Source organism: Hyaena hyaena, unplaced genomic scaffold, assembly GCF_003009895.1.
Source record: "Hyaena hyaena isolate Hyena2069 unplaced genomic scaffold, ASM300989v1 scaffold_159, whole genome shotgun sequence".
Taxonomy (NCBI): domain Eukaryota; kingdom Metazoa; phylum Chordata; class Mammalia; order Carnivora; family Hyaenidae; genus Hyaena; species Hyaena hyaena.
In genome coordinates, this window is record NW_024080791.1 from 2462116 (window position 1) to 2485337 (window position 23222).

The following is a 23222-nucleotide window of genomic DNA, read 5'->3' on the forward strand; positions in this document are numbered from 1 at the left end:
AAATCTGCTATTTTTACTACTTCTTGTGAGTCATAATTATTGCAAAATAAAAAGTTAAAAAAAAAATAATAGAAATTTTCTGTGGAGTTAAAATTATGGTTATCAGGAACCCCCAAACAGCTGCAGCAGTCCATATCAGGAAACTAATTTTTTGTTTTTTATCATTCTTTAGATGTATCACCAGTGGTATCATTTACTCTTGGTTTTTCTGTTTATTGTGCTTTCTTCAACTTTGAGATGTAGTATAGTAGTCTGCTTTTTGGTGTTTCAAACAAGACCTAAGTAATCTATTTTTATGTGGTAATTTATTTTTATGATGAACCATTAATTTTATCATTTTTACTTTTAAATTAGGTATTTATGATGATGATCCTGAAATCATAACATTGGATAGAAGAGAATTTGGTAAGTTTATGGGCATATGATTTTCTAAAACTAGTCCAAGACCAGTCTCTTACCTAAAACTCTTGAGGACAGATATATTTGGAATTTAGAATTTATTTTTTTAAGTGCTTAGTTATTTATTTTGAGAGAGAGAGAGAGAGAGAGAACATGAACAGGGGAGGGCAGAAGAAGGGAGACACAGAATCCGAAGCAGGCTCCAGGCTCTGAGCTGTCAGCATAGAACCTGACTCAGGTGTCGAATCCATGAACAGTGAGATCATGACCTGAGCCGAAGTTGGATGCTTAACCGACTGAGCCCCTGGAATTTAGATTTTTTTTTTTTGATTGTAGCAAGATAATGTGACATTGTTAACTTTTAAAATAAAATAGTTTTACCAGCAAAAATGGTCTTATTCAGGAATAGCAGAAAATTGTAATTCAGGACACACAAGCAATGGCAAAACCATAGGCCATTCTAGCAAATAAAAGTAACATTTTTGTTTTGTTTTGTTTTGTTTTATGGAGGAGAAGGCAGTTCAGAGGGGTTGCTTTAAATAAAAGTCCATTAGAAAAGCAGGAATTCAAAGTGATGACAGTTTCTTATTAGCTGATTTGCAGGGGTAGTAGTGGTACTAACTACTACAATTTTGGTTTTGACCTATAATTGATCACTTTTTCCTGTTATGATTCTTCTGTCAGGGTATGCAGTTGATAGTTTTTCCTGTAATTAATGTTGACTGGTGTGATTTCCCCCTTTTCACTTTCCCAGTCTACTTTAGTGAGGTTTTCCTCTATTAATTTTCACTTTCCTCCCTTTTGATCTTTTTCTGAAAGCAGCCCTGATCAAGAGTCAGTTTTTCCATATATAATGGTTTTCCTCAGTGCCAAGAAGGACCTTTCAGGAAAGTACTTAACAGTTAGAAATCACTTATGGCCTCATTTGAATAACAAGGAAGGTTAGGAAAGAGAACTCTTATGCACTTCTCATGTATAATTCATATTTATAAAGAAAGTAAGCATTGGAGATCTTTTTTATGGGCATATGATTTCTACAAAAGATTAGCAGACAACAAAATACAAAACTTATATTATACAAAACAAGAAGTAACAATATTCCAAATCGTATGATGGTTTTAAACCAAGACCCTAGCTCTGAATGTAGGTAACTGAAAATATTTATTGGCACTTACTCCCACATCGGGGAGAAGTTCTCCCTACAGAGTTATGTATGCCTCCTGGAAGTCCCCACTTAAAGTGGCCGTGAAAGCAAACCGGTGAATACTGCAAAAGCACAGTGAATTAACCAACTGCATTTGGGAGGATACAGTGCAAGTATAAAAATGAAGTAATAGCTAATGAACTTGTTGCAAAAAATAACAGAACCTCAAAAAAATAGCAAAACCTCAAAGATATATTATAACAGTAGTGTTGTCTGAAAAGAACTGTTTGGAAACAAATGTTACCTAATAATGCAGCCTGTAAGGTTGCAAATTGAGAGGCCATGAATTTAGATAAGAGTTCCAGAGTCAGATAATAAATCAAGTGAAAGAAAGACTTGTGGATTCTGAACCTTCTAATCCTTTAGGAAAAGGAGGTAAAGATATAATTTGATAAAAGGATCTTCATGAGGGTGTTTCTGAAAGGCCATAATCAGAAGAGGTTTCCCCCTTTTGCAGAGGTTTGGGGAATGCAGGCAAAGGCTTCCTTCTCTCTCACATACAAAGAGGGAAAAGGGAAGTTGGCTTTTAGGTTTTGTTTTTTAAATCATAAAAGCTGTGTCTTCTTGATCTTCTAAATAATAGGTTTGTCTTTTTTTTTTTTTCCTTTTGTTAGTAAAGCATATAGAGGTTTAGCTATAAGAGGGAAGTTTGGAATCCAGTTTCAACATTGGCAGTCAGTCCAAGAAAACATAATTAGATATTAGTTTTAGATTTGGGGAAAGTGGGATGCAGTGAAGATTTCAAGAATCCAAATGTAGTCCTTGTTCTGAAACCAGGTACCCTAAGTATAGAACCTGAGTTTGAGCAAACTGCAATTTTTCTTTGGAGACTTTATGTCCCAATAAGTCCAAAAGTTTTAAGGGATAGATACTGTCTTCCTATGAAGAGGTTTGAGAAGCGCAGCAGAGAAGCAGATAACCTATTGTAGCAAAGTAGACCCTGCGGAAAACTATGTCATCCATGTCAGCTTTTAAGATTTGGAAAAAATGAGAAAGACTCTCTGTTATACCTTAGTGTATTATTGTTCAGGTACATTTCTATTCTTCCAGAATGAAAGCAAAAATAAATTGGCTAGCCTTACCAACTGGAATACTAAAAGTGTACTACACAGATAATAGATAGTGAAAAATTTCTTGTGTAGGAGTAGACGTCAGTACCATATGGGGGTTAGGAACAAGAGGGTGCCGAGTGAGAACAATGGTATCTATTACTTGGAGCTCCTGAACAAACCTCCATCTTTGGCTATTTAGGTTTTCTCATAGGTAAAATAAGTGCCCATAGTGTCATGGGCTCTAGTGTACGGAATACTGAGGCCCTGAGCCTTGTAATCTTCTATTATGGTCTGGATGCCTTGAAGGGCTTCTTTAAAGTATTCATTAATTCTGGGGAGGGGTTTTGAGTGATCTGTTTGAATCTTGATGGGAGATGCTCTATAGATTCTGCCAGTATCTGTTGAAGATCTTGTGCATAAAGAGGATGGTAGCTGATCCAATAGGGACAAATGATCATTGTCCTCAGAGTCAGCTGTGGAACTGTCAGATATAATAAAAGATGTTGAAGGGTCATTGAACTTACCTAGCTGGGTATTTTAGTTACCAATGTCTAATTATAAAAGTATTTCCCCCTTTTGGGAGAAAGCAGTTCTGTCATAATATTTTTTAAGAAATCTCAGCCTGATAACTGAATGGGGTGGCAGAACTAAGGAGGGAAAAAAGTGTGTATTTCTTAAAGGGCCTGGACAAAAGGGGATAGTATCAGAGATAGGGACCTGCAGAGGGTGATTCAAGACCCCCCCACTATTTGAACTGCTGAGGCAAATCTATTTCATAGCAGTGAGATGGAGCTCCAAGACTGTAGCTTGGTGTAAAGGACAGAGAGGAATTGATTCCCAATCTGAGAGTGATTTCTCCAACCTGATTAAGTGGAAAGATAGGGAAGACCCCTGGGAGTTCCTTAAAGCCCCATCATTGGGAATTAAGAGCATTTTGGAAAGACTGGCTAGAGGGCTGAAGATGTCTGAAGCACTTAAGAGGGTAACAATCTTTTTTCCAGTGTCCTGGCTCTTTGCAGTAATAGAAACTAGGGGGTTTGGGGTTCGCTTAGGGGGCTTTCATTTGCTGGAGTTAAAAATTAAGAATTTTAGCAGTCTTTCAGGTAATTCATGTAGGGTGCAAGCAAGCTGGTTTGCCAAATTAAATCTAGAGTGGACATAATTTCCCGTTCATCTTGGTTCTTTTAATTAAATGAGAAAGACCCCAATTCAGCCTACTAATAAACATAAAGTTAAATGCTACCTGTGTGGATTCAATATCTACAGCAAGATCAGAATTTTCTGTAAAGACGGTTTGAATGATTGTAATAGTCATGAATAGGTTCATCAGGTATTTGTGCAAGCCTAAATTTAGTTCCAATTAACAGGCTTAGGAAAGGCTACTGTAATTTCTCAGCAGAGGTTTCCAGCCAAGTGTTCTAAAATCTTGCCAAAAGTTAGGGGTCTGTTTGTCTGAATCCCTTTGGGCTAGTTTCATCCACTTTTTAGCCTGGCCCTCGTGAACAAGCACATAGACTAACTAATGTATATCTGAGAAACCAGGTTGGTAAGTTTAAATAACTGCTCAAATCTTCAGCAAATCTATAGGGGTCTTCAGTCACTTTAGGAAACTTGACTTGTGATTCATCCTTAGTCCAGGGAACATAAGAAATTTGGGGATTATTTGGATCCTCAGAAGTCTCTAAGGGGGCAGGTTTTAAAAGGTTTAGGAGAGGAGGAAGCCAGGAGAGATTCTGAAGAGAAGAGAAGTTCAGTGAGAGAATTTGAACAAGGAAACCAAGGGTATAGTAGAGTTGGAGGCTCCAGGGAGGATGATGGTAGTGAGGAGGGGCTTGAGCAGGAGGGGCTGCCAGGAGTCCTGAGACCAGATGGGCTTGGGGAGGGGAGGCCTTGGAAGCCTTGTTGTCTTTTTTTAGTTGTTTGCCTCATTTAGTGTAGAAATTGTATTTTGTAGAGGCAGTTTTAGGTTCTTGATAACATTTGGATGCTTCTAAATGCCAGTCAGTAGAGGCATCCCATTCAGTTTTGACACTTGTAGAGCCATGGCTTTCCAGTTTACTTTTGAGAAAAGTTAAGTTTAAGGAAATCAAAAGTTTACCATAATGGCCATTGAAGTTCTAAATTATGTTTAGTTAAGTGGGTTCATCTAATTGGAAGTATACATGAGGAAGGACCATAGTTTTAAACATAAAACCGGCTGGGGTCCTAAAAGTAGAGGTGCCCTTGAAAAGCATTTTGATGACTGGGATCCCTTTTCTAGAGGTTTTTTTTCTAAATTTTTTTTTTTTTAATGTTTTATTTATTTCTAGGAGAGAGAGAGAGACAGCGTGAACAGGGGAGGGTCAGAGAGAGAGGGAGTCACAGACTGAAACAGGCTCCAGGCTCCGAGCTGGCAGTCAGCACAGGGCCCGACGCGGGGCTCGAACCCACGAACCGCGAGATCATGACCTAAGCGAAAGTCGGACGCTTAACCGACTAAGCCACCCAGGCGCCCCTAGAGGTTTTTTTTCTAAGGCAGAAAGAAAAATGCCTAAACAGCACAGTTCCCAATAAACACAGCCTGAATCCAAAAGGAGTAAGACCGAAGACCAGCACAGTTCCACCAGGAATAGTCCAGTTCCAGAAAAGAGGTTACTGAAGGCTAGCACTTTCCCGGCAAGAACAGTTTCTATAGAAATGGTGTGTCACAAGAAGGAGTTGAATGAAAGGTCGATGCAGTTCCAATAGGAACAGTCTGGTTCTAAAAAGGAGTCGGACCAAAAGCCAAACAAGTATTCTCAAGGACAAAGCCTTAAAACAAATCCCGAATAAATCTTGGAGAGTTCAGAACACAGAGAACAGAACTTGAAATCCAGGAAAAAACTCCAGGTTTATAAGGAAGCAATAAGCTCATTTGGCTCTGTGGTTACTGCACTTGTTTGCTCGCCAGTCTCCTAGTTGTTGGGGGTTCTGTCTGGATCCCAGGGCTGATCACCAAGTAATATTAATATAACAATAAAATGGTTTTTTTTACTAGCAAAAGAATGGGTATATTTACAGAACTGCATTTTGGGATATGCAAGTTAGGGCAAAATCGTAGGCAAGTGCAACAAACAAAGGAGAGGAACATTATTTTATGGAGAAGGAGGGAGTTGGGAGGGATTGTTCTGAGTGAAAATCTGTTGGAGGAAAGCAAGAGTTCGAGGTAATGACAGTTTCTCACTGGCTGATATGTAGGAGTAGTCAGTGTCTTATAAGAAATTCAAGTTCATCTTTTTTTGTTGGGGCCTATAATTGATCATTCTTTTCTGTTGATGATGATTCTGTCAGTGGTCTATAATTGACAATTCTTCCTGTAATTGATGCTGAGAGGTATGGCTTCATATTCAAGCCTCTGACTCTAGTGAAGTTTCCCTTTAATAATCTTCACAATACAGGGGCGCCTGGGTGGCTCTGTCAGTTAAGCGTCCCACTTTGGTTCAGATCATGATCTCACTGTTTATGGGTTCTGAGCTCACAGCTGAGCCTTCCTCAGATACTGTGTCTCCTCTCTCTGCCCCTCCCCTACTTGCATTCTGTCTCTCTCTGTCTCTCAAAAATGAATACATGTTAAAAAAAAACATTTTTAGGGGTGTCTGGGTGGCTCAGTCAGTTAAGCGTCTAACTTCAGGTCAGGTCATGATCTCATAGTCCGTGGGTTCAAGCCCCGCGTTGGGCTCTGTATTGATTGCCAGCACAGAGCCTGGAGCCTATCTCAGATTCTGTATTTCCCTCTCTCTCTGACCCTCCCTGCTGACACTGTCTCTCTTTCTCTCTCTCTCTCAGAAATAAATTAAAAAATTTTAATAATAATTTTCACGGTATAAACTGTATCAAATAATGTTCTTTGCAGAATGTGGGGCATTATACCTTTTAAAAACAATATTTTTTAAATTTATTTGAGAGAGAGGGAATGTGCATATGCAGGGATGACACAGCGAGAGAAAGAGAGGGAGAGAGAGGATCTCAAGCAGGCTTCATGCTGTCACCAGAGTCCAACACAGGACAGAGCTTAGTCTTAGAAACGTGAGATTATTATCTGGGCCAAGATCAAGAGTTGCATGCTTAAGTGACTGAGACACATAAGTGTTCCTAAAACATAATTTCTGCCAAGAAATGTATAAGTAGGTATACTAAAAAAGAAGAGTAAGAATAATATATAACCCCAGATCAGTTCAGGACAGGTTCGGATTCCAGGAGAGCTTGCTGCAAACTTGCAAACTTCCTGTTTTGAAGCTTTTGGATTGTAGAGCTAGGGATACCTTTTTGGTTTTTTTGGAAGCAGATTTATTTTGACTTTGATTTATGTGAAAATGGATATAAAAATACAGTTCTATTGCAGTTTTCCATTGCATTTTAGAAAATTTTATTTATTTTTTTAATAGTTTATTGTCAACTTGGTTTCCATATAACACTCAGTGCTCATCCCCACAAGTGCCCTCCTCCATGCCCATCCCCCCTTCCCCACCCCACCCCATCTGCCCTGTTTGTTCTCAGCATTCAAGAGTCTCTCACAGTTTGCCTCCGTCCCTCTCCCCCACTATTTTTCCCCTTCTTCTCACCCATGGTTCTCTGTTAAGTTCCTCCTAATCCTCCTATACGTGCAAACATATGTTATCTGTCCTTTTCTGCCTGACTTATTTCGCTCAGCATAACATTCTCAAGTTCCATCCATGTTGCTACACATGGCCAGATTTCATTCTTTCTCATTGCCGTGTAGTATTCCATTGTATAGATAAACCGCATCTTCTTGATCCGTTCATCTGTCGATGGACCCTTAGGCTCTTTCCATGTTTCGGCTATTGTTGAGAGAGCTGCTATGAACATTGGGGTACATGTGCTCCTATGCATCAGCACTCCTGTATCCCTTGGGTAAATTCCTAGCAGTGCTATTGCTGGGTCATAGGGGAGTTCTATTGTTAAATTTTTGAAGAAACTCCACAATGTTTTCCAGAGGGGCTGCACCAGTTTACATTCCCACCAACAGTGTAGGAGGGTGCCTGTTTCTCCACATCCTCGCCAGCATCTAGAGTCCTCATTTTAGCCACTCTGACTGGCGTGAGGTGGTATCTCAGTGTGGTTTTGATTTGTATTTCCCTGATGAGGAGGGATGCTGAGTATCGTTTCATGTGTCTGTTGCCATCTGGATGTTCTCTTTGGAAAAATGTCTGTTCATGTCTTCTGCCCATTTCTTTACTGGATTGTTTGTTTTTTGGGTGTGGAGTTTGGTGAGTTCCTTATAGATTTTGGATACTAACCCTTATCTGATATGTCATGTGCAACTCTCTTTTCCCATTCCGTCTGTTGCCTGTTAGTTTTATGGATTGTTTCCTTGGCCGTGCAGATGCTTTAAATCTTGATGAGGTCCCATTAGTTCATTTTTGCTCTTGATATCCTTGCCTTTGGGGATTTGTCAGTAAGAAATTGTTGCGGTGGAGGTCAAGGAGGTTGTTTCCAGCTTTCTCCTCTATGGTTTTGATGGTTTCCTGTCTCACATTCAGGTCCTTTATCCATTTTGAGTTTATTTTTGTGTATGGTGTGAGAAAGTGATCTGGTTTCATTTTTCTGCATGTTGCTGTCCAGTTCTCCTAGCACCATCTGTTAAAGAGGCTGTCTTTTCCATTGAATACTCTTTCCTGCTTTGTCAAAGATTAGTTGGCTGTACACATTTGGGTCCAATTCTGAGTTCTCAGTTCTATTCCGTTGGTCTATGTGTGTGTTTTTGTGCCAATACCATACTGTCTTGATGATGACAGACTTTGCTAAATTCCTGGATGGTGATGCCTCCCATTTTGGTTTTATTCTTCAGTATTACTTTGGCTATTCGGGGTCTTTTGTGGTTCCATACAAATTTTAGGATAGTTTGTTCTAGCTTTGAGAAGAATGCTGGTACAATTTTTATTGGGATTGCATTGAATGTGTAGATAGCTTTGAGTAGTAATGACATTTTAACTATATTTATTCTTCCAGTCCATGAGCATGGAATGTTTTTCCATTTCTTTGTGTCTTCTTCAATTTCCTTCATAAGTTTTCTATAGTTTTCACCATACAGATCTTTTATATCTTTGGTTAGGCTTATTCCTAGGTATTTTATATTTTTTTGTGCAATTGTGAAGGGGATCAGTTTCTTGATAGTTCTATTTCTGTTGCTTCATTGTTGGTGTATAAAAATACAGCCGATTTCTGTATGTTGATTTTGTACTCTGCAACTTTGCTGAATTCTTGGATCAGCTCTAGTAGGCTTCTGGTGGAGTCTGTTGGGTTTTCCATGTAGAGTATGTCGTCTGTGAAAAGTGAGAGTTTGACTTAGAATGGGTATTAATTCTGTTTTAAATGTCTGGTAGAATTCTCCAGGGAAGCCATCTGGTCCAGGGCTCTTAATTTGTTGGGAGATTTTTAATAACTGATTCGATTTCTTCACTAGTTATAGGTCTGTTCAGATTTTCTATCTCTTCCCATGTGAATTTTGGTAGTGAGTGTGTGTTTAGGAATTTGTCCATTTCTTCTAAGTTGGCCAGTTTGTTGGCATATAATTTTTCATAGTATTCCCTGATAATTGCTTGTATTTCTGAGTGGTTGGTTGTAGTAAGTCCATTTTCATTCATGATTTTGTCTATTTGGGTGCTCTCTCTTTTCTTTTTGAGAAGCCTGCCTAGAGGTTTGTCAATTTTGTTTATTTTTTCAAAAAACCAACTCTTGGTTTCATTAATCTGTTCAGCTGTTTCTTTGGTTTCTATATTGTTTATTTCTGCTCTGATTTTTACTATTTTTCTTCTCTTCCTGGGTCTGGTGTGCTCTTGTTGCTCTCCCTCTAGTTCCTTTAGGTGAGCTGTTAGATTTTGCACTTGCACTTTCTCTAATTTCTTGAAATAGGCCTGGAGAGCAATGTACTTTCCTCTTAGGACTGCCTTTGCCACATCCCATAGAGTTTGGATTGTTGTATTTTCATTTTCATTTGTTCCATATATCTTTTAATTTCTTCTCTAATTGCCTGATTAGCCCATTCATTCTTTAGTAGGGTGTTCTTTAACCTCCATGTTTTTGGAGGTCTTCCAGACTTCTTCCTGTGATTGATTTCAAGTTTCATAGCATTGTGATCTGAAAGTATGCATGGTATGATCTCAATTCTTTTATATTTATTGAGGGCTGCTTTATGTCCCAGTATGTGAACAATAATGGAGAATGTACCATGTGCACTTGAGAAGAAAGTGAATTCCATGGCCTCAGGATGTAGAGTTCTAAATATTATCTGTCAGATCCATCTGATCCGATGTGTCATTCAAGTTCATTGTTTCTTTAGTGATTTTCTGTTTGTGATCTATGCATTGCTGTAAGTGGAGTATTAAAGTCTCCTGCTATTAGCACATTCTTATCTATAAGGTTGTTTTTGTTTGTGATTAATTGTTTTAAATATTTAGGTGCTCCCATATTCAATGTGTAGACATTTATAATTGTTAGTTCTTCCTGATGGATAGACCCTGTAATTATTATATAATGCCCTTCTTCATCCCTTGTTACTATCTTTAAAGTCCAGTGTGTCTGATATAAATATAGCTATTCCAGCTTTCTTTTGACTTCCAGTAGCATGATATATATTTCTCCATCCCCTTACCTTTAATCTGAAGGTATCTTCCAATCTAAAATGTGTTTCCTGTAGACAGCAAATAGATGGATTTTGTTTTTTTATCCATTGTGCTACCCTGTGTCTTTTGATTGGAACATTCAGCCCATTTAGATTCAGTGTGATTATTGAAATATATGAGTTTAGAGTCATTGTGTCATTTGTGGGATTCATGCTTGTGGTGGTGTCTGTAGTATCTTGCATTCTTGCAACATTTCCCTCAGAGAGTCCTCAGGATTTCTTGTAGGGCTGGTTTAGTAGTGACAAATTCTTTCAGTTTTTGTTTATTTGGAAAGACTTATCTCTCCTTCTATTCTGAATGACCGGCTTCCGGATAGAGGATTCTTGGCTGCATATTTTTTCTGTTCATCACATTAAAGATCGACCATTCCTTTCTGGCCTGCCAAGTTTCAGTAGATAGATCTGTCACCACTCTGATAGGTTTCCCTTTGAATGTTAGGGCCCTTTTCTCCCTAGCTGCTTTCAGAATTCTCTCTTTGTCCTATATGTTGCCAGTTTCACTATGATATGTTGTGCAGAAGATCGAGTCACGTTACATCTGAGGGGAGTTCTCTGTGCCTCTTGAATTTCAACATCTACTTCCCTCCCCAGGTTGGGGAAGTTCTCTGCTTTAATTTGTTCCAGGACTCCTTCAGCACCTTTCCCTCTCTCTTCCTCTTCTGGGATTCCTATTATACGGATATTGTTCCATTTAATTGTATCGTTGAGCTCTCGAACTCTTCTTTCATGTTCCTGGATCAGTTTATCTCTTTTTTTCTCAGTTTCTTCTTTTTCTATAATTGTGTCTTCTAAATCACTTATTCTCCTTTCTGCCTCTTCAATCCGTGCATTGGATGCCTCCAATTTATTATGAATCTCATTTATCACATTTTATAATTCATCATAACTATTTTTAAACTCCATAGTGTTTGTAGCCATAGTTTCTCTGATGTCCTCCATGCTTTTTTTTCAAGCCCAGCGATTAATTTTATAATTACTGTTCTAAATTCTTGTTCAGTTATGTTGCTTGTATCTATTTTGAGCAGTTCTTTATCTATCATTTCTTCCTGGAATTTCTTTGGAGGAGAGTTCTTCCGTTTCATCATTTTGGTTAGCTTTCTATCTCTTGTTAATTTTAAAAGCCTGTTGTACACTCTGCCCCTGCGAGTTCTGCTGTGTTAGAGAGGGCTGTTTGACTGTTAAGGGCCTGTCTATTCAGGAAGTGTTCTTTGATTGGTGGCTCTTGGTTTCTCTTGTTGAACATTTGGTTATTTTGTTTCCCTACATGAAGAGGTATTTGGGACATTCCACCATGTGTAGTTTTGCTTGTTTCTTGAGGCAGCCCTGTAAAAAGAAAACAGATAACCACAGAGGGAACAAAGGTAGACAAATGCACAGACAAAACCAATAAACAGGTAAACCTAGGCTCAGGTAAAAACCACAACAACAGCAACAACAACCACCACAACAGAACAGCTCTCTGGAGGCGATGGGCATGGTTTGGTGTAGGCAGGTCTCCCCTCCACTGTGTCCGCAGACTGCTCCCTGAGGCCCCGCCTTGGTGGTTGTGGGGAGAAGAATGGCGTCGCCCCAGTCCCTTCTCAAACAAGCATTGCAAATCATTGCTTTGGGTCCGATCTCCCTGTGCTGAGGATGTAGTCAAGGTGGGCTGAGTTCTATGCCCCACGCCCCGCCTAGTTTCCAGGTCCCATTCCCTGGGCTTTGTTTATACCGTTCTAAACAGTCCCACAGGTCGCTGCTTCCCTGCTGCGGAGGGTTGAGTGGGGGGTGGGGGAAGTGTCACAGCCTCTGATCCTCTGGGGTCAAGCAGCAGTACAACCAGAGTACCTTCGGGTTATGTAGCAACTTCAGGTCCACAGAGTCCACACCCAGCCACCACCGCCAGGGATGGTCCCGGGAGCACTGCAGTACAGTTTTTTCTGGCGCCTTCTAAGACCAGGGGCATCTAGTTCAAAGTCAGCACCTCAGCCAGAACTAAAAAACACTCTTTCCAAGCCACGGATTTCTCTTCTCCAGGGACGGTTCTGTGAGCAATCTCAGCTTCTCTTTCCTTTCCCCTGGACTCACTGCAGCTCACCACCACTCACCTCGGCTCATCACCACAGCTGCACGCAAGCTGGGTTCCCTCCCCTCCCTCTGTATCTCCGGATCCCGTCCCACTTTTATCTTCACGCAGGCTCGGACCCTAGCCCTAGCCCTCTGCCACACCCTAACCCTAGCCCTACCCCTCAGACTCCCCGTAAAGCTCTCACCTTGGATACGGTGAGGGCGGCTTCCTAGAAAGCCGCCAGGGCCAAAGCGGCACCAGTCCTGTGATCTCCATGGAGGGCTGAAGTGATGGCCCATGCGCAGGGCAGGCTCAGGTGCGGGGAGCCAGTGAGCCTGAGGGGTAGGCTAGGGTTAGGGTGTGGCAGAGTGCTAGGTTAGGGCTTGAGCCTGGGATGCTCTAGGACCCAATCTGCCGGCAGTGCCGTGGTTCAGCCGGCAGTGCCGTGGTTCAGCCAGAGGGGTGAGTTGAGGGCCATTTGAACAGTGCCAGCCAGCCTTAGCATTTGGGTTCCTTGGCCCGCCTCCTCTGGGGAACTTGCTGTGTTGGGGTTTCAAAAAAGCCATTTTGCCGCCGTTTCCAGCCCTGGCAGATATGCTGATGGTGTTCTACCTTCCATATGGGTTCAAACTTTTTTCAGATGTGTCGCTATAGAACAGTTAAGAACTGCTAATATTTCATATAGAACCCCCAAAGAATAGTTTAAAATATAGCCATAAAACCTTAGAGGTAACTTTTCAGCAGTTATAAACTAATACTATAGGTTCAGGGTATAATTGTGGCCATTGCATCTCATCTTTGACACTACTTTGTGTGTGTTACTGGGCTGAGACCAGCTGGTCCTGAATGAAGCTTTAGTTGAAGAAGCGGAGGTGAGGTGGCAAGACAGTAGTATCAATTTGTACTTGTGTAAATATCACATTAGCCTACTTGGTTGTAGATCTATTTCTATTACCAGTTATTTCTCTTAGTTTGGGTTACTCAGGCTTGTCTTTTGTATAACTAATCACACAAATAATTACGAAGATATTTTAAAGTTATGTATGTTCTTTTTCTCCAGGGAGGAGTTCTGCTTTCTTCTGGGGTGAGGTCACTAACAATCTCAGATCAGCTTTATCTAAACAGGGACTGCAGCTATTCAAAAGCTGAGTTTTTTGGACTTTGAGAGGACTGATAACTTTCCAGTTCATCTTGATTTACAGGACCCTTTCTTCAGTGTTTCCTACACTCCATTTTTGTTCCTCTATCCTCCTCCTGAATATATTGAAAGATCTGCTCAGTATCTTGCCTATCAACTACCTTTTCTAGAGGTGACAAACATTGGCTCTGTGATTTCCACCTGCTCCCATACTTTGGCCCTCTAATTTTGTTACTACATTGGAAATTCACTGATGCTTTCAACAGAAATCTTTTCTATTTTGTCCAATTTTGCAGTTGTATTGGGAGAGTTAGTCCAAATTACATAGTTCACTTTTATCAGGAGTGACTTCTAGAATGATGAACTATAGAAGAGAAGAGAAAATGTGTTTAATAAGCTCACTTTGAAAGCTTTAAAAATGTTCTCATTCTTCCCCTTAAACATAGTGCATATTATCTTTTTATGTCACAGAAGAGTCTGATATCAGTCTTATAAGCAGGTTCTAGACAGTATCTGCAAAAGCAGAGGACATCTTGGTCTTAGGACTTAAGGAGTCATTCTGAATAGTACCTGCAGTATAGGCATCCTTTTGAAGATAAGCTCAAGAAATGACAGAGGAGCTCACTGCACCTCTGCCTCTTTTTTCCTTTTTCTTCTTTTTTTACATCCCCATCATCTTCTATCTTTTTTTACATCCCCATCATCTCCTAACAAAGAAAATCTAGGATTTTGTTCAATTAGAGTTTGTCAGAAAACTTTTCTTTAGAGAGTAGTTACTGTTATTTTCAGGGTCTTGTTATTATGAACCAAACATACTGGTTACATTAAATGTCCTCTAAAAAGGCTTTATTCTGAGGGACAAAAATTGTGGGCAAGTTTTTTTTTTAAAGTGCAGCGTCATAGAGCTGTTGTTGTTTCAAAAGAGTGCCAACTGCCTCTTTGTGAGTTGTTATGACAAAGTCCTGTCAAGTAATATGTGGTCATATAAGAATGCTTTGTAGGTAAGTGGAAGGGAATGATATTGAAACATTGCTATAATTAGTGAGCCAAGTTCCTGTTTCAGGCAACTAATATTTATCATATTGAATCCTCACAACGGTTCTCAATATTGATACTATCAGTTTTATTTTCAGAAATTACAAACTGCATTTTAGGGAAGAAAACTGATGGCTAAGTTCAGCTAATAGGTATTTGTGATATATTTTATTTTAATCATCCATGTTGATTGTTTCTCCTTGAGATACTTCTCCGCGATGGAGATTATACATCCCGCTCTGTAGAACTCAGGCATGACGATATGACTTGCTTTGGCCAGTGAAATCCAAACAGAAGTAATGGATGGCACTTGTGGGCAGAAGCTTTGAAAGCTAGCATGTGTTCATCATTTTGCTCTGTCATAAGAAATAGCAGTGTTCAAAATAGAGCCTGCTCCCAGCCAGGGGTCAGTGGTGAAATGATTTGTAAGAAATTGCAGCCAACCCAGTATAGATTGTGATAGATGGTAGAGTAAACCTTTATTGTCAGCCCATGACATAACTGGAGTCCTCTGTTTTCTGTATCATAACCTTTCCTGACCAACACGGTACGAGATAGGACATGCACTCAAATTCATGTCAAAGCCCGTGCTTGTGCTGCTCTTTTTTCTTAAGGGAAATAAACCTTTTAGCATAAGAGTTATTCATCCGTGTTTTTGTATTGACCATATACGCTATACTTTAGTTTTCTCTCACTTTGTAATTTATGCTTTTCATTCTTAGATCTATCTCTGTTATCTCTTCTCTTTGTGACCTCATTATATTTTTACATTTTTCTGGGATAACAGGTTATTAGCTGTGGTTGTATGGATACTAATGGGTATTACTGTAATTGTGGAATTTAGAAGCTAAAAATCACATTTTAAAATATGCTTGTTTTATTTTATGTCGCTGGGTTTTGGAAAAGCTTTAATAACATGGCATTAAGAATAGTTTTCATCTTATTCAACAGTAGTGGGAACCCAGCAAATGTTAGAAATGCTCTATGAAAACAAAGTCCCAAATAGACGTTTTTTCACTGTGAACAAGGTTTTGTGTCAAATGCCATTCAGATTTGTTGTACGTCATATTTTATTGAAGACTTACAGTCCTATTTTGTCTAATCATTATCTCTTCATATGTAAATACCTCATTAGTTATTTATAGCTAATGAAATAATCCCATTTCTGTTAAAGTTTGCAGAAAGTTTATTAAAATTTTACCTAAATTATTATCAGTTGGTGGCCTAAGTCAATGTGGCAGTTATCTTAACCACTTAGAGTATTGCCAGGGAACAACTTAGAAAATCCTAAATTAGACACTTTACTTGTAATATACAGATTAACTTCTTTTCCATAGAGCCATGTGTCTTAGAATTGAAAGTAAACATTGAATCTTATGCCTTTCTATCTGACCTAAATTAGTTATGCATATTTAAAAGAGTATGTTTGAGGGACACCTGGGTGGCTCAGTCACTTAGGCGTCTGACTTTGCTCAGGTCATGATCTCTCTGTCTAGGAATTCGAGCCCTGCATCCTGCTCTGTGCTGACAGCTCAGAACCTGGAGTCTGCTTTGGATTCTGTGTCTCCCTCTCTCTCTACCCCTCCCCCACTGACACTGTCTCTCTCAAAAATAAACAGTAAAAAAATAATAAAATGGTATATTTGTTTTGGTATCTTACTATAATTTACATAATTTATGAAACTTACTTAAAAATTACTAATAACTGATTTTGATTTAGAATTATACAGAAACACTTTTTACCAAAAGCAAATTGTCTTTGCCTTTTTGTCTTGAATGTTAGAAGGCATCCTTACAGGGTTAAAAAATGTTGTTTGTTTTTTGAATATAGTTGACACAGAATGTTATATTAGTTTCAGGTCTACAACATAGTGATTCAACAACTCTATATGATGCTGTGCTCTTCACAGTTGTAGCTACCATCTGTCACTATGTAACTCTTTTACAACACCACTGACTATATTCTCTGTAACTCTTTTATTCCTGTGACTTATTTACTCCGTAACTGGGAGCCTGTATCTCCCACTTCCCTTCACCCATTTTGCCCTTTGCTCACACCTTCTTTCCCACTGGGAACCATCAGTTTGTACTTCTATGTCTGATTCTGGTGTTTGTTTATTCATTTGTTTTGTTTTTTAGATTTCACATAAAAGTGAAATCCTATGGTGTTTGTTTTTCTGCCCAGTAAGCATAATACCCTCTAAGTTCATCCATATTATCACAAATGGCAGGATCTCATCCTTTTTTATGGCTGAGTAATATTCCATTGTGTATACATAAACCACATTTAAAAAAATTTTTTTAAATACTTGTTTATTTTTGAGAGAGAGACAGGGTGTGAGTGGGGGAGGGGCAGAAAGAGAGGGACACACAGAATCCATAACAGGCTTCAGACTCTGAGCTGTCAGCACAGAGCCCAGTGCAGGTCTTGAATTCACAGACTGCGAGATCATGACCTGAGCCGAAGTACGATGCTTAACTGAGCCACTCAGGTGCCCCATGTACACAACATTTTTAAATCCATTAATCTGTCAATGGGTACTTGGGCTGCTTCCACATCTTGGCTGTTACAAATAATGCTGCAGTAAACAAAAAGATGCATGTTATCTTTCAAATAAGTGTGTTTGTTTTCTTTAGGTAAATACCCAGTAGTAAAATTATCAGATCATATGGTAGTTCTGTTCTTAATATTTGAGGAGCCTCTCTGCACCAATTTACATTCTCATCAACAGTGTATATGTGTTCCTTTTTCTCTACATCCTTGCCAACACTTGTTATTTTTTGTCTTCTTAACTCTAGCTGTTCTGACAGGTGTATAGTATCTCATCCTTGCTTTTCTCTGATGATTACTGATGTTGAGCATCTTTTCATGTGGCTAATGGCCATCTGTCTGTCTTCTTGGGAAAATGTCTGTTCAGATCCTCTGCACATTTTTAATTAGATTGGTGTTTTTTTGGTGTTGGTATATAAGCTTTTTATATATTGTAGATATTAGCCCCCTTATCACATGTTTCATTTGGAAATATCTCCTCCCATAGAGGAGGTTACTAATTTTGTTGATGGTTTCTTTGCTATGCAAAAGATTTTTATTCAGATGTAATCCCAATAGTTTGTTTTTGCTTTTGTTTCCTTGGCCTTAGGAGACATATCTAGAACAATGTCACTACAGCCAGTGTCCAAAGAAATTACTGCCTATGTTCTCTAAGAGTTTGCATCAGGTCATTTTACAGAATATAATGCATAATGTGTTGTTGACTGGATATCATGTGGTATTCACATGTATTACTTTAGCAAATACATACTTGTTTTAAATTGTTACAAACCTTGATCTAATGCTTTTTAATAATACAGTTTTCCAAGGTAAATGACTTATGAGCAAAGATTAAATTTAATCCCCACAGTCTACTGTTTTGTGTAGTTCTCTTATTTCATTGCCTTAGAATTTGAAGTAGCTGTCAGAATTCACTGACACATGTATTTAAGCTGTGCTACAGATAGTAGATGAATTTGAATCCCTGTCTCTCTCACCGTTTCTCTTCTTCATTTCTCTCATCCACACAAACTCCTATATGAGGTTTGGCTGCTGATACCTTGTGCCACCTGTTTTCACAGTTTCATGGTGTCAACTGTCCTGCAACTCAGGGTTGCTCTTTATTCAAGGTTTTTTTAAAGTATTGTCAGTTTGATAGTTGATACACAGCTGACCCTTGAACAATGAGGAGGTTGGGGGAACTGAGCCCCCTGCCCCTGCAGTTGAAAATCCAAATAAAACCTTTGACTTCCCCAAAACTTAACTATTAATAGCCTTCTGTTCACTAGAAGCCTTACCAATAACGTAACAGTTGATTAACACATATTTTTTTTTTTAATATTTTATTTATTTCTAGGAGAGAGAGAGAGAGAGACAGCGTGAGCAGGGGAGGGTCAGAGAGAGAGGGAGTCACAGACTGAAACAGGCTCCAGGCTCCGAGCTGGCAGTCAGCACAGAGCCCGATGCGGGGCTCGAACCCACGAACCGCAAGATCATGACCTAAGTGAAAGTCGGACGCTTAACCAACTAAGCCACCCAGGCGCCCCAATTAACACATATTTTTATATATGTTATGTACTGTATATTTACAATAAACTGGAGAAGAAATTATTAAAACCATAAGGAAGAGCAAATACATTTATAGTACTGTGCTGTGTCAGAAAAATACACCTATAAGTGGACTACACAGTTCAGATCCATGTTGGTCGGGGGTCAACTGTAGTATGTTCTCTTTATATAGAAAAACATGTACAGAAAATGACAAAGGCAGTCTGAAAGGTGTAGGACTGCCTTCTTCATTCTGATCGCAACAAAGCTTTAACTAAAATATGTAGAAACCTTCAATAAATAATTCTAAGTTGTTTTGGTTTTATATGCTTTAGATGCTGCTGTTAATTCTGGAGAACTGTGGTTTGTGAATTTTTACTCCCCAGGATGTTCACACTGCCATGATTTAGCTCCCACAGTATGTATTTTTACATCCTGATTATTAAAGTTTTACTACCTCTAATCTGTTGAGTACTTTTTTTAATGTATTAGGATTTTTTCTATTAACAGTAATGATAACTATACTTGCATATATGTATGGTTTTATTAATAAAAAATACTCTTCTTTAAAAATGTGTAACTTGAAAAGTGTTCAGAGGAAGACAGATTATCTTATCAGAGAAATTCTTGTTCATTTTTTCTCAGTGGAGAGACTTTGCTAAAGAAGTAGATGGATTACTTCGAATCGGTGCTGTTAACTGTGGCGATGATAGAATGCTTTGCCGAATGAAAGGGGTCAACAGTTATCCCAGCCTCTTCATTTTTAGGTCTGGAATGGTAAGGGGTAAAGTTGGCATTTTTTAATTTGGAACCTCATGACAAGGAAAATACTAGTGAAGAAACAATATGTAATTTTGTAGAATGTTTTGATTTTTAAATCTTACTTTAGGTGCCATCTACCTAGACTCTAGTCATAATAAACATTTTGGATTATATTAATGCTTTAAATGCCATTACTTTGACCTTTTTTATTTCAAAATTAAATGTTTACCATCAGTTTCTGTCTTAACACAATTTAATCATTATAAATGTACTATTTATCATATGTCAAATAATGTACAATTGAAAGTATTCAGTAATACTTCTAGTGAGGTTTTCAAAGAAATAGTAAAAGATGCTTCTCTTTTTGTAAAAAAATAATAGGCCGCTGTGAAATATCATGGTGACAGATCAAAGGAAAGTTTGGTGAGTTTCGCCATGCAGCATGTTAGAAGCACAGTGACAGAATTATGGACAGGTAATTTTATTTTCTTCTTTGTTTGATTTTCAAGGATACTTTGAAAATGGTATTTTAAGCTTTTTCCATTAACAGGGTTAACATTTTGGTCATAATATTGAAATTTTAAAGTATCTTTTCCATGTTTTTTTAGAAGGGAGTTTTGTTATTCTGATCTCTGCTAAATAATTGGTATTTAACAAATGAATCTTACTTGTATAGAAACAAACAGTTAAGATGTGGGAAATTAATACGATCTGATGCCAGGTGAAACAACAACTTTCTAAGTACAACTGAATTTTTAGTTAACAAAGTGTTTTATTGTTCTCCAATGTACTGTATCAAGTCACCAATTCCTACCCATCCAGTTTAATTTTAAAGTTTAAAAACTCTTCTAATCTTAGATGTCTGATTCATCAAGTGGCTTTAGGTGGGTTATTTAACTTCTCTGTTCTACCCATGAAATGGTAGTATTCATATCTATTAAGGTGTTCAATGTCATTCATTAAATACAAGTTATATCTTGGAAACCGTGTTAAATGTTAGAGACGCAGTAATATAAAATTCCTGCTTCGGGGCCTCATTATTTTATCAAGGAAGGCATTAGTAGAACATTAAAATGCAGTGTTGTAACTACTATGATAGAGGCAACTTAAGAGAAATATGAAGAATATAAAAACTCAGAAACGGAAAAGAGGAAGGGTTAGAAAATACTTCTTGAATCAAGTCAAACCCAATCTGTCATGAAAATGAAGAGGAAGCCTTTAAAGATCACTATGAACTTGGTAAATGGGCAGTACTTCACCATGACCTTAACAAAAAGATGGGCAGTGGATGGGGTGGCCTGGGGGAAAACATGGCTTGCTGAATGGGCAGACAAAGCTCAGATCATAGTTACCAATTTTAGTTTGGTTCTTAGTGAAATGATGAATTTAAATTTATATGATGAAAACAATGGAGAGTCAGTATAGGAATTTGACATGCTTCACAAGGATGTTTATGAATTCCTGAATTCAAAAAATAGGTAATTTGCTTTATTTTCTTTTAAGGAAATTTTGTTAACTCCATAGAAACTGCTTTTGCTGCTGGTGTTGGGTGGCTGATCACTTTTTGTTCCAAAGGAGGAGGTAATTTTATTTATTATTTGTTATGTTGAAGAAATCATGACACTATTTTTAGGTGACAATCTTTTCCAGTTTTATTGAGATATAATTGCTTTATAGTATTGTGTAACTTAAGGGTATACAACCTATCGATGCACTTACATACAGTGCAAAATGAGTACCACCATAACATCAGCTAATGCCTCTATCCTGTCACATAAGAACCATTTCTTTTCAATGGTAAGAACATTTAAAATCGACTCTCTTAGCAATTTTCGAGTATATAATATAGTAATTTAGCTATAATCACGATGCTCTACATCACATTCCCAGAACTTGCTCATCCTTTATTTTTTTTTAGTTTAGTTTTTTTTTTAATTTCTGAGAGAGAGAGAGAGAGAGAGAGAACATGAGCAGGGGAGGGTCAGAGAGAGAGGGAGTTACAGAATCTGAAGCAGGCTCCAGGCTCTGAGCTAGCTGTCAGCACAGAGCCCGATGCAGGGCTCGAACCCACAAACTGTGAGGTCATGACCTGAGCTGAAGTCAGATGTTTAACCAACTGAGTCACCCAGGCTCCCCTAGAACTTGTTAATCTTTTAACAGGAAGTTTGTACCATTTGATTAGGTCAGTCTTAAGTATGCTACCATAATTGATTATTCAGTACTTCAAACTATAATTTATATCTGATTATAATTTTTTTATTTAATGAATACTTATCTATATTGTTATTTTCCACATAAGTTACAAAATTATTAATTTGTTAAAGTTTCATTTATGACTTTGGTGGACAAGTTTTCCATCTCAGTTACACTCATTATAAATTAAACCTTCAGATAGCCACAGAGTATTTGGCAGTTTGCAAAAATAGTTGTTGGGTTTCCTGGGTGGCTCAGTCGGTTAAGCTTCCAACTTCGGCTCACGTCATGATATTGCAGTTTGTGAATTCAGGCCCTGCCTCTAGCTCTGTGCTGACAGCCTGAAGCCTGCTTCGGGTTGTCTGTCTCCCTCTCTCTCTGCTCCTCCCCAACTTGTAGTTGTTGACAGATATAACTCTCCTCAAACAATAATTTTTTGGTATTATGGACTTTTATTCATACTTAACATATAAAAAAATGTATATATGCTTGCTTTATAAAATTATATATTTGAAGATGATAACTTTCCATTTCTAGGAACCTTTCCACCAGCAAATTAACTTGAAAATTCAGTACCCCATGTACCAAACCACAAACTCTCTTCAAACAATGGGATTGGTTAAAAATTGGCCCCAGTGTTAAAAAATTCATTGACACAAATTTACTTATCAGCTTTATGCTGCTCTGTTGCAAACAAGTTGCCTTGCAGCTAAAATGAATCATTCACCCTATTCTGCAAGGCCCATGTTAGGAAGGTATTGCCTTCAAGCAGAAAATAACCCTTTAGTCTATCAGTTAGGGATTTTGTTTTATTTTGGCATAATGCACAAATTTCTGTTCATTCCACACATTAACATAACTTAAACTGTCTGATATTCTTTTACTTTTCATCCCAGGTAAATTGGTTTTACCTGTCTTTATAGGCTCTGTGGTGTGACAGTTTCCTTACTTGTAAATCTGTCTCATTGTATTGCAACATTCATATTTAAGAACTTTCATGAAAATGAAAATGAAGAAAACGTTATTTTAAAATTGTATTATATTCTAGGAAGGAAAGCTCCCATTTTCATTTTATGAGATTAACATTATATAACATAATATGGTATCCTGATACCATAACCAGAAGACCAGACAGAAAAAGAGAACTACAGGCCAATATGTCTGATAAACATAGGTGCAAAAATCTTCAACAAAATATTAGCAAATGGAGTCTAACCAAATATTCACCATGATCACATGGGATTTATTCCTGGAATGTAAGTGTTGTTTCACGTTAACATAGTCAATCAGGGTGATAAATTACATCAGAAGAGAAAAGATAAAGATATGATCATTTCAGTAGGTACATAAAAACCATTTGTACATACATTTATGATAAAAACTCAAAATCCATTCATGATAAAAACTCAACAAAGTAGGTTTAGAAGGAACATACCTTAACATAATAAAGGCCATATGCAAAAAACCTACAGCAAACCTCTTACTCAGTGATGAAAAACTGAGAACTTTTCCCCTAAGATCAAGGACACGACAAGGATGTCCACCCACCACTTTTATTCCACATAGTACTAGAAGTCTTGGCCACAGCAGTCAGACAAGAAAAAGAAATGAAAGGCATCCAGATCAATAAGATAGAAGTAAAACTTTCATTATT

General features: G+C 38.1%; 1 protein-coding gene across 4 annotated transcripts in view; it reads left to right on the forward strand.

Annotated features, from left to right (window-relative positions):
- Positions 1-23222, forward strand: part of DNAJC10 (DnaJ heat shock protein family (Hsp40) member C10) — a 55763-nt gene that overhangs the window by 4604 nt on the left and 27937 nt on the right. For all 4 annotated transcript variants that reach the window (XM_039239637.1, XM_039239634.1, XM_039239635.1 and 1 more), the window contains 5 exons: positions 355-405; positions 18949-19031; positions 19259-19390; positions 19757-19850; positions 20879-20956. In XM_039239637.1, the coding sequence (XP_039095568.1) occupies positions 355-405; positions 18949-19031; positions 19259-19390; positions 19757-19850; positions 20879-20956 (438 nt within the window). The remainder of the gene's footprint in view (positions 1-354; positions 406-18948; positions 19032-19258; positions 19391-19756; positions 19851-20878; positions 20957-23222) is intronic.